The sequence below is a fragment of the Phyllobates terribilis genome, unplaced genomic scaffold (assembly GCF_046119375.1).
Source record: "Phyllobates terribilis strain yellow unplaced genomic scaffold, ASM4611937v1 Scaffold_9__5_contigs__length_417890890, whole genome shotgun sequence".
Taxonomy (NCBI): domain Eukaryota; kingdom Metazoa; phylum Chordata; class Amphibia; order Anura; family Dendrobatidae; genus Phyllobates; species Phyllobates terribilis.
In genome coordinates this window covers 395862151-395874727 of record NW_027362769.1, presented here as the reverse complement: position 1 = coordinate 395874727, position 12577 = coordinate 395862151, and the positions used below count along the sequence as shown (strand labels likewise).

Below are 12577 nucleotides of genomic sequence, written 5' to 3'. Positions count from 1 at the left end.
TATAATACAGGATGTAACTCAGGATCAGTACAGGATCAGTAATGTAATGTATGTACACAGTGACTGCACCAGCAGAATAGTGAGTGCAGCTCTGGAGAATAATACAGGATGTAACTCAGGATCAGTAATGTAATGTATGTACACAGTGACTGCACCAGCAGAATAGTGAGCGCAGCTCTGGAGTATAATACAGGATGTAACTCAGGATAAGTAATGTAATGTATGTACACAGTGACTGCACCAGCAGAATAGTGAGTGCAGCTCTGGGGTATAATACAGGATGTAACTCAGGATCAGTAATGTAATGTATGTACACAGTGACTCCACCAGCAGAATAGTGAGTGCAGCTCTGGAGTATAATACAGGATGTAACTCAGGATCAGTAATGTAATGTATGTACACAGTGACTGCACCAGCAGAATAGTGAGCGCAGCTCTGGAGTATAATACAGGATGTAACTCAGGATAAGTAATGTAATGTATGTACACAGTGACTGCACCAGCAGAATAGTGAGTGCAGCTCTGGGGTATAATACAGGATGTAACTCAGGATCAGTAATGTAATGTATGTACACAGTGACTCCACCAGCAGAATAGTGAGTGCAGCTCTGGAGTATAATACAGGATGTAACTCAGGATCAGTAATGTATGTACACAATGACTGCACCAGCAGAATAGTGAGTGCAGCTCTGGGGTATAATACAGGATGTAACTCAGGATCAGTAATGTAATGTATGTACACAGTGACTGCACCAGCAGAATAGTGAGTGCAGCTCTGGAGTATAATACAGGATGTAACTCAGGATCAGTAATGTAATGTATGTACACAGTGACTGCACCAGCAGAATAGTGAGTGCAGCTCCGGAGTATAATACAGGATTTAACTCAGGATCAGTAATGTAATGTATGTACACAGTGACTGCACCAGCAGAATAGTGAGTGCAGCTCTGGAGTATAATACAGGATGTAACTCAGGATCAGTAATGTAATGTATGTACACAAGGACAGCTCCAGCAGAATAGTGAGCGCAGCTCTGGAGTATAATACAGGATGTAACTCAGGATCAGTAATGTAATGTATGTACACAGTGACTGCACCAGCAGAATAGTGAGTGCAGCTCTGGAGTATAATACAGGATGTAACTCAGGATCAGTAATGTAATGTATGTACACAGTGACTGCACCAGCAGAATAGTGAGTGCAGCTCTGGAGTATAATACAGGATGTAACTCAGGATCAGTAATGTAATGTATGTACACAGTGACTGCACCAGCAGAATAGTGAGTGCAGCTCTGGGGTATAATACAGGATGTAACTCAGGATCAGTAATGTAATGTATGTACACAGTGACTGCACCAGCAGAATAGTGAGTGCAGCTCTGGGGTATAATACAGGATGTAACTCAGGATCAGTAATGTAATGTATGTACACAGTGACTGCACCAGCAGAATAGTGAGTGCAGCTCTGGAGTATAATACAGGATGTAGCTCAGGATCAGCAATGTAATGTATGTACCCAGTGACTGCACCGGCAGAATAGTGAGTGCAGCTCTGGAGTATAATACAGGATGTAACTCAGGATCAGTAATGTAATGTATGTACACAGTGACTGCACCAGCAGAATAGTGAGTGCAGCTCTGGAGTATAATACAGGAGGTAACTCAGGATCAGTAATGTAATGTATGTACACAGTGACTGCACCAGCAGAATAGTGAGTGCAGCTCTGGAGTATAATACAGGAGGTAACTCAGGATCAGTAATGTAATGTATGTACACAGTGACTGCACCAGCAGAATAGTGAGTGCAGCTCTGGAGTATAATACAGGAGGTAACTCAGGATCATTAATGTAATGTAAGTACACAGTGACTGCACCAGTAGAATAGTGAGTGCAGCTCTGGAGTATAATACAGGATGTAACTCAGGATCAGTAATGTAATGTATGTACACAGTGACTGCACCAGCAGAATAGTGAGTGCAGCTCCGGAGTATAATACACAATGTAACTCAGGATCAGTAATGTAATTTATGTACACAGTGACTGCACCAGCAGAATAGTGAGTGCAGCTCTGGGGTATAATACAGGATGTAACTCAGGATCAGTAATGTAATGTATGTACACAGTGACTGCACCAGCAGAATAGTGAGTGCAGCTCTGGAGGATAATACAGGATGTAACTCAGGATCAGTAATGTAATGTATGTACACAGTGACTGCACCAGCAGAATAGTGAGTGCAGCTCTGGAGTATAATACAGGATGTAGCTCAGGATCAGCAATGTAATGTATGTACCCAGTGACTGCACCGGCAGAATAGTGAGTGCAGCTCTGGAGTATAATACAGGATGTAACTCAGGATCAGTAATGTAATGTATGTACACAGTGACTGCACCAGCAGAATAGTGAGTGCAGCTCTGGAGTATAATACAGGAGGTAACTCAGGATCAGTAATGTAATGTATGTACACAGTGACTCCACCAGCAGAATAGTGAGTGCAGCTCTGGGGTATAATACAGGATGTAACTCAGGATCAGTAATGTAATGTATGTACACAGTGACTGCACCAGCAGAATAGTGAGTGCAGCTCTGGAGTATAATACAGGAGGTAACTCAGGATCAGTAATGTAATGTATGTACACAGTGACTGCACCAGCAGAATAGTGAGTGCAGCTCTGGAGTATAATACAGGAGGTAACTCAGGATCATTAATGTAATGTAAGTACACAGTGACTGCACCAGTAGAATAGTGAGTGCAGCTCTGGAGTATAATACAGGATGTAACTCAGGATCAGTAATGTAATGTATGTACACAGTGACTGCACCAGCAGAATAGTGAGTGCAGCTCTGGAGTATAATACAGGATGTAACTCAGGATCAGTAATGTAATGTATGTACACAGTGACTGCACCAGCAGAATAGTGAGTGCAGCTCTGGAGTATAATACAGGAGGTAACTCAGGATCAGTAATGTAATGTATGTACACAGTGACTGCACCAGCAGAATAGTGAGTGCAGCTCTGGAGTATAATACAGGAGGTAACTCAGGATCAGTAATGTAATGTATGTACACAGTGACTGCACCAGCAGAATAGTGAGTGCAGCTCTGGAGTATAATACAGGAGGTAACTCAGGATCAGTAATGTAATGTATGTACACAGTGACTGCACCAGCAGAATAGTGAGTGCAGCTCTGGAGTATAATACAGGAGGTAACTCAGGATCATTAATGTAATGTAAGTACACAGTGACTGCACCAGTAGAATAGTGAGTGCAGCTCTGGAGTATAATACAGGATGTAACTCAGGATCAGTAATGTAATGTATGTACACAGTGACTGCACCAGCAGAATAGTGAGTGCAGCTCCGGAGTATAATACACAATGTAACTCAGGATCAGTAATGTAATGTATGTACACAGTGACTGCACCAGCAGAATAGTGAGTGCAGCTCTGGAGTATAATACAGGATGTAACTCAGGATCAGTACAGGATCAGTAATGTAATGTATGTACATAGTGACTGCACCAGCAGAATAGTGAGTGCAGCTCTGGAGTATAATACAGGATGTAACTCAGGATCAGTAATGTAATGTATGTACACAGTGACTGCACCAGCAGAATAGTGAGTGCAGCTCTGGAGTATAATACAGGATGTAACTCAGGATCAGTAATGTATGTGCACAGTGACTGCACCAGCAGAATAGTGAGTGCAGCTCTGGAGTATAATACAGGATGTAACTCAGGATCAGTACAGGATCAGTAATGTAATGTATGTACATAGTGACTGCACCAGCAGAATAGTGAGTGCAGCTCTGGAGTATAATACAGGATGTAACTCAGGATCAGTAATGTAATGTATGTACACAGTGACTGCACCAGCAGAATAGTGAGTGCAGCTCTGGGGTATAATACAGGATGTAACTCAGGATCAGTAATGTAATGTATGTACACAGTGACTCCACCAGCAGAATAGTGAGTGCAGCTCTGGAGTATAATACAGGATGTAACTCAGGATCAGTAATGTATGTACACAATGACTGCACCAGCAGAATAGTGAGTGCAGCTCTGGGGTATAATACAGGATGTAACTCAGGATCAGTAATGTAATGTATGTACACAGTGACTGCACCAGCAGAATAGTGAGTGAAGCTCTGGGGTATAATACAGGATGTAACTCAGGATCAGTAATGTAATGTATGTACACAGTGACTCCACCAGCAGAATAGTGAGTGCAGCTCTGGAGTATAATACAGGATGTAACTCACGATCAGTAATGTAATGTATGTACACAGTGACTGCACCAGCAGAATAGTGAGCGCAGCTCTGGAGTATAATACAGGATGTAACTCAGGATCAGTAATGTAATGTATGTACACAGTGACTGCACCAGCAGAATAGTGAGTGCAGCTCTGGAGTATAATACAGGATGTAACTCAGGATCAGTAATGTAATGTATGTACACAGTGACTCCACCAGCAGAATTGTGAGTGCAGCTCTGGAGTATAATACAGGATGTAACTCAGGATCAGTAATGTATGTGCACAGTGACTGCACCAGCAGAATAGTGAGTGTAGCTCTGGAGTATAATACAGGATGTAACTCAGGATCAGTAATGTAATGTATGTACACAGTGACTGCACCAGCAGAATAGTGAGTGCAGCTCTGGGGTATAATACAGGATGTAACTCAGGATCAGTAATGTAATGTATGTACACAGTGACTGCACCAGCAGAATAGTGAGTGCAGCTCTGGAGAATAATACAGGATGTAACTCAGGATCAGTAATGTAATGTATGTACACAGTGACTCCACCAGCAGAATAGTGAGTGCAGCTCTGGAGTATAATACAGGATGTAACTCAGGATCAGTAATGTAATGTATGTACACAGTGACTGCACCAGCAGAATAGTGAGCGCAGCTCTGGAGTATAATACAGGATGTAACTCAGGATCAGTAATGTAATGTATGTACACAGTGACTGCACCAGCAGAATAGTGAGTGCAGCTCTGGGGTATAATACAGGATGTAACTCAGGATCAGTAATGTAATGTATGTACACAGTGACTGCACCAGCAGAATAGTGAGTGCAGCTCTGGAGTATAATACAGGATGTAACTCAGGATCAGTAATGTATGTACACAATGACTGCACCAGCAGAATAGTGAGTGCAGCTCTGGGGTATAATACAGGATGTAACTCAGGATCAGTAATGTAATGTATGTACACAGTGACTGCACCAGCAGAATAGTGAGTGCAGCTCTAGAGTATAATACAGGATGTAACTCAGGATCAGTAATGTAATGTATGTACATAGTGACTGCAACAGCAGAATAGTGAGTGCAGCTCTGGGGTATAATACAGGATGTAACTCAGGATCAGTAATGTATGTACACAGTGACTGCACCAGCAGAATAGTGAGTGCAGCTCTGGAGTATAATACAGGAGGTAACTCAGGATCAGTAATGTAATGTATGAACGCAGTGACTGCACCAGCAGAATAGTGAGTGCAGCTCCGGAGTATAATACAGGATTTAACTCAGGATCAGTAATGTAATGTATGTACACAGTGACTGCACCAGCAGAATAGTGAGTGCAGCTCTGGAGTATAATACAGGATGTAACTCAGGATCAGTAATGTAATGTATGTACACAAGGACAGCTCCAGCAGAATAGTGAGCGCAGCTCTGGAGTATAATACAGGATGTAACTCAGGATCAGTAATGTAATGTATGTACACAGTGACTGCACCAGCAGAATAGTGAGTGCAGCTCTGGAGTATAATACAGGATGTAACTCAGGATCAGTAATGTAATGTATGTACACAAGGACAGCTCCAGCAGAATAGTGAGCGCAGCTCTGGAGTATAATACAGGATGTAACTCAGGATCAGTAATGTAATGTATGTACACAGTGACTGCACCAGCAGAATAGTGAGTGCAGCTCTGGGGTATAATACAGGATGTAACTCAGTATCAGTAATGTAATGTATGTACACAGTGACTGCACCAGCAGAATAGTGAGTGCAGCTCTGGGGTATAATACAGGATGTAACTCAGGATCAGTAATGTAATGTATGTACACAGTGACTGCACCAGCAGAATAGTGAGTGCAGCTCTGGGGTATAATACAGGATGTAACTCAGGATCAGTAATGTAATGTATGTACACAGTGACTGCACCAGCAGAATAGTGAGTGCAGCTCTGGAGTATAATACAGGATGTAACTCAGGATCAGCAATGTAATGTATGTACCCAGTGACTGCACCGGCAGAATAGTGAGTGCAGCTCTGGAGTATAATACAGGATGTAACTCAGGATCAGTAATGTAATGTATGTACACAGTGACTGCACCAGCAGAATAGTGAGTGCCGCTCTGGAGTATAATACAGGAGGTTACTCAGGATCAGTAATGTAATGTATGTACACAGTGACTGCACCAGCAGAATAGTGAGTGCAGCTCTGGAGTATAATACAGGAGGTAACTCAGGATCAGTAATGTAATGTATGTACACAGTGACTGCACCAGCAGAATAGTGAGTGCAGCTCTGGAGTATAATACAGGAGGTAACTCAGGATCATTAATGTAATGTAAGTACACAGTGACTGCACCAGTAGAATAGTGAGTGCAGCTCCGGAGTATAATACAGGATGTAACTCAGGATCAGTAATGTAATGTATGTACACAGTGACTGCACCAGCAGAATAGTGAGTGCAGCTCCGGAGTATAATACACAATGTAACTCAGGATCAGTAATGTAATGTATGTACACAGTGACTGCACCAGCAGAATAGTGAGTGCCGCTCTGGAGTATAATACAGGAGGTAACTCAGGATCAGTAATGTAATGTATGTACACAGTGACTGCACCAGCAGAATAGTGAGTGCAGCTCTGGAGTATAATACAGGAGGTAACTCAGGATCAGTAATGTAATGTATGTACACAGTGACTGCACCAGCAGAATAGTGAGTGCAGCTCTGGAGTACAATACAGGATGTAACTCAGGATCAGTAATGTAATGTATGTACACAGTGACTGCACCAGCAGAATAGTGAGTGCAGCTCTGGAGTATAATACAGGATGTAACTCAGGGTCAGTAATGTAATGTATGTACACAGTGACTGCACCAGCAGAATAGTGAGTGCAGCTCTGGAGTATAATACAGGAGGTAACTCAGGATCAGTAATGTAATGTATGTACACAGTGACTGCACCAGCAGAATAGTGAGTGAAGCTCTGGAGTATAATACAGGATGTAACTCAGGATCAGTAATGTAATGTATGTACACAGTGACTGCACCAGCAGAATAGTGAGTGCAGCTCTGGAGTATAATACAGGATGTAACTCAGGATCAGTAATGTAATGTATGTACACAGTGACTGCACCAGCAGAATAGTGAGTGCAGCTCTGGGGTATAATACAGGATGTAACTCGGGATCAGTAATGTAATGTATGTACACAGTGACTGCACCAGCAGAATAGTGAGTGCAGCTCTGGAGTATAATACAGGATGTAACTCAGGATCAGTACAGGATCAGTAATGTAATGTATGTACACAGTGACTGAACCAGCAGAATAGTGATTGCAGCTCTGGAGTATAATACAGGATGTAACTCAGGATCAGTAATGTAATGTATGTACACAGTGACTGCACCAGCCGAATAGTGAGCGCAGCTCTGGGGGGTATAATATAGGATGTAACTCAGGATCAGTAATGTAATGTATGTACACAGTGACTGCACCGGCAGAATAGTGAGCGCAGCTCTGGGATATAATACAGGATGTAACTCAGGATCAGTAATGTAATGTATGTACACAGTGACTGCACCAGCAGAATAGTGAGTACAGCTCTGGAGTATAATACAGGATGTAACTCAGGATCAGTAATGTAATGTATGTACACAGGGACTGTGCCAGCAGAATAGTGAGTGCAGCTCTGGAGTATAATACAGGATGTAACTCAGGATCAGTAATGTAATGTATGTACACAGTGACTGCACCAGCAGAATAGTGAGTGCAGCTCTGGAGTATAATACAGGAGGTAACTCAGGATCAGTAATGTAATGTATGTACACAGTGACTGCACCAGCAGAATAGTGAGTGCAGCTCTGGGGTATAATGCAGGATGTAACTCAGGATCAGTAATGTAATGTATGTACACAGTGACTGCACCAGCAGAATAGTGAGCGCAGCTCTGGGGTATAATACAGGAGGTAATTCAGGATCAGTAATGTAATGTATGTACACAGTGACTGCACCAGCAGAATAGTGAGTGCAGCTCTGGAGTATAATACAGGATGTAACTCAGGATCAGTAATGTAATGTATGGACACAGTGACTGCACCAGCAGAATAGTGAGCGCAGCTTTGGAGTATAATACAGGATGTAACTCAGGATCAGTAAGGTAATGTATGTACACAGTGACTGCACCAGCAGAATAGTGAGTGCAGCTCTGGAGTATAATACAGGATGTAACTCAGGATCAGTAATGTAATGTATGTACACAGTGACTCCACCAGCAGAATAGTGAGTGCAGCTCTGGAGTATAATACAGGATGTAACTCAGGATCAGTAATGTAATGTATGTACACAGTGACTGCACCAGCAGAATAGTGACTGCTGCTCTGGAGGATAATACAGGATGGAGCTCAGGATCAGTAATGTAATGTATGTACACAGTGACTGCACCAGCAGAATAGTGAGTGCAGCTCTGGGGTATAATACAGGATGGAGCTCAGGATCAGTAATGTAATGTATGTACACAGTGACTGCACCAGCAGAATAGTGACTGCTGCTCTGGAGGATAATACAGGATGTAATTCAGGGTCAGTAATGTAATGTATGTACACAGTGACTGCACCAGCAGAATAGTGAGGGCAGCTCTGGGGTATAATACAGGATGTAACTCAGGATCAGTAATGTAATGTATGTACACAGTGACTGCACCAGCAGAATAGTGAGCGCAGCTCTGGAGTATAATACAGGAGGTAACTCAGGATCAGTAATGTAATGTATGTACGCAGTGACTGCATCAGCAGAATAGTGAGTGCAGCTCTGTAGTATAATACAGGATGTAACTCAGGATCAGTAATGTAATGTATGTACACAGTGACTGCACCAGCAGAATAGTGAGTGCAGCTCTGGGGTATAATACAGGATGTAACTCAGGATCAGTAATGTAATGTATGTACACAGTGACTGCACCAGCAGAATAGTGAGTTCAGCTCTGGAGTAAAATACAGGATGTAACTCAGGATCAGTAATGTAATGTATGTACACAGTGACTGCACCAGCAGAATAGTGAGTGCAGCTCCGGAGTATAATACAGGATGTAACTCAGGATCAGTAATGTAATGTATGTACACAGTGACTGCACCAGCAGAATAGTGAGTGCAGCTCTGGAGTATAATACAGGATGTAACTCAGGATCAGTAATGTAATGTATGTACACAGTGACTGCACCAGCAGAATAGTGAGTGCAGCTCTGGAGTATAATACAGGATGTAACTCAGGATCAGTAATGTAATGTATGTACACAGTGACTGCACCAGCAGAATAGTGAGTACAGCTCTGGAGTATAATACAGGACGTAACTCAGGATCAGTAATGTAATGTATGTACACAGTGACTGCACCAGCAGAATAGTGAGTGCAGCTCTGGAGTATAATACAGGATGTAACTCAGGATCAGTAATGTAATGTATGTACACAGTGACTGCACCAGCAGAATAGTGAGTGCAGCTCTGGAGTATAATACAGGATGTAACTCAGGATCAGTAATGTAATGTATGTACACAGTGACTGCACCAGCAGAATAGTGAGTGCAGCTCTGGAGTATAATACAGGATGTAACTCAGGATCAGTAATGTAATGTATGTACACAGTGACTGCACCAGCAGAATAGTGAGTGCAGCTCTGGAGTATAATACAGGATTTAACTCAGGATCAGTAATGTAATGTATGTACACAGTGACTGCACCAGCAGAATAGTGAGTGCAGCTCTGGAGTATAATACAGGATTTAACTCAGGATCAGTACAGGGTCAGTAATGTAATGTATGTACAGTTGAAACCAGAAGTTTGCATCCATTATATATAAAGACACATCTGCAGGTTTTTCTTAATATCTGACATGAAATCAGAATAAACCTTTCCCGTTTTTAAGGCATTTTTATTACTTACTGCAAAGTCAGAAGTTTCCACCCATTTCATTAGTATTTGGTCCCATTGCCCTTAAACTGAATGACTTGGGTCACACGTTTGGGATCTCCTTCCACAAGTTTCTCACAATAGTTGGTTGGAATTTGGGCCCATTCCTCCTGACAAAACTGGTGTAACTGATCCAGGTTTGGAGGTCGCCTTGCTCGCAGCCTTTTCAGCTTTGCCCATAAATTTTCAATAGGATTGAGATCAGGGCTTTGTGATGGCCACTCCAAAACATTGACTTTGTTATCCTTAAGCCACTTTGTTGCTGTTTTGTCAGTATGCTTCGGGTCATTGTCCATTAGGAAGACCCATTTCCTCCCAAGCTTTAACTTCCTGGCTGATGTCTTGAGATGTTGCTTCAGTATTGCCACATAATCTTCTTTTCTCATGACGCCATCTATTTTGTGAAGTGAACCAGTCCCTCCTGCAGCAAAACATGATGCTGCCACCCCCATGTTTCACAGTTGGGATGGTGTTTTTAGGCTTTCAACCTTCTCCTTTTTTCCTACAAGCGTAACGATGGTCATTATGCCCAAAAAGTTACATTTTAGTTTCATCAGACCACAGGACATGTCTCCAAAAATTAAGGTCTTTGTTCCTGTGTGCTTTTGTAAACATTAATTTGGCTTTTTTATGTTTCTTTTGGAATAATGGCTTCTTCCTGGCAGAGTGGCCTTTCAGCCCATGTTGATACAGTCCTCGTTTCACTGTGGATATTGACACAATCTTACCAGCTTCCACCATCATCTTCACAAGGTCTTTTGCTTTTGTCCTTGGTTGATATGCACATGTCGGACCAAAGCACGTTCATCTTTATGACACAGAATCCATCTCCTTCCTGAGCGCTATGATGTCTGGACATTCCCATTTTGTTTGTACTTGCATATAATTGTTTGTACAGACGAACGAGGGACCTTCAGGTATCTTGAAATTGTAGGCAAGGATGAGCCAAACTTATGCAAGTCCACAATTCTCTTCCTGATATATTGGCTGATTTCTTTAGACTTTCCCATGATGCTACTCAAAGAAGCAGTGTGTTTCAGGTGTGCATTAAAATACATCCACAGTTGTGTCTCTAATTAACTCAGATGTTGCCTAAAAACCTATCAGAAGCTGTTTGCACTAGCAGGCCGCTTATCGGAAGACTAACTTCGATATTCAATATTTTCTTTCTGAGATGTCACATCTATCTCAAGCTGTTCTGATGAAAGAAATGTGTATCCTGGGTGACAATAAATATCTCTAAAAAGCGTTAGCTATTCGCTTCATTCCTATCAAAACTTAAAGAGGCTTTTCCTGTCTATTCTGTAATCGCAGTCTTTCATACAAAAGGCATTTCCTGGAGACAAAGACTTCTTTCACTTCTCTGTCTATGTGTAATCACATGTACTCTATTGTGATCTGAAAAGACCTTTTGTCTAATTACCTGTCCATTTTAAATCTCAGTCTTTCTCACAAAGGGCATCTTCTTTCAGTCACCTGGGCTTCAAAGGGACTTCATGCAATTTAATTAGGACGGTTCACTTCCCTATGTCCACTGCCATTTTACAGAAAGGCAGTTTATATTGCTAGCTCTTGTCTCCTTAATGGAAACTGGTGTGAGAGGAAAAAGGAGGGAGGGGGGTGAGTGAATGTGGCCTGGCATCAGTCTGACTCTTCACTGTCAGCCATTTTTGCCCCTGCAATCTCACGTGGCGTACAGATTTTAATATTTTCTTGACAGACAGCACCAGCAGAATTGTGAGTGCAGCTCTGGAGTATAATACAGGATGGTATGAGGTTTTGACGTCTTATATCCCTTTTCAGAGACAACTTCCTCAGCAGCAGGTTCTCCTGCAGGAAGCACGATTACGGAAGGAGAAGACAGTGGCTCTGCTGGACAGACAGGTGTCTGAAGTGAAGGTCAGTGCTGGTGAGCGCTGCCCCCGTCATTCCCTGCACCATACACCTGTCCTCAGATCTTCTATAATTGGTGCACATATATCCAGCATCTCCATGTCCCCTGATTATTATACCCCTGTCCCGTTCACGTTACCCCTCCCCCATCAGCCCCCTTTTCTGTGTCTGACGCATATTTCACATTACAGGACACAGTTTCCCGCTTTAAGTCCAGTGTGCGGGATCAGCTGAACTCCATGCGCTCCTATCTGGACATCATGGAGAACTCACTATTTCGAGAAGCTGACAAAGCTGAGATAAACGCCTCCGGCGCCCTGCTGGGTGAACGGAAAAGTTTGGCCCATTATGTGGAGCAGCTCGGTCAGATGGAAGGAGTCCTGAAAGACGTGGAGGGACAGGAGCAGACGGAGTTCCTGAGGGTAATAGTGACAGGTGGAGCAGAAGTCAGGGTGGGGGGTTTGGGCAGGTGGTAGGGAGCAACGTCAGCA

General features: G+C 42.7%; 1 protein-coding gene across 2 annotated transcripts in view; it reads left to right on the top strand.

Moving 5' to 3' along the window:
- TRIM72 (tripartite motif containing 72) overlaps positions 1–12577 on the top strand; it is a 43387-nt gene that overhangs the window by 28365 nt on the left and 2445 nt on the right. For both annotated transcript variants that reach the window (XM_073648808.1, XM_073648807.1), the window contains exons 3-4: positions 11997–12092; positions 12278–12508. In XM_073648808.1, the coding sequence (XP_073504909.1) occupies positions 11997–12092; positions 12278–12508 (327 nt within the window). The remainder of the gene's footprint in view (positions 1–11996; positions 12093–12277; positions 12509–12577) is intronic.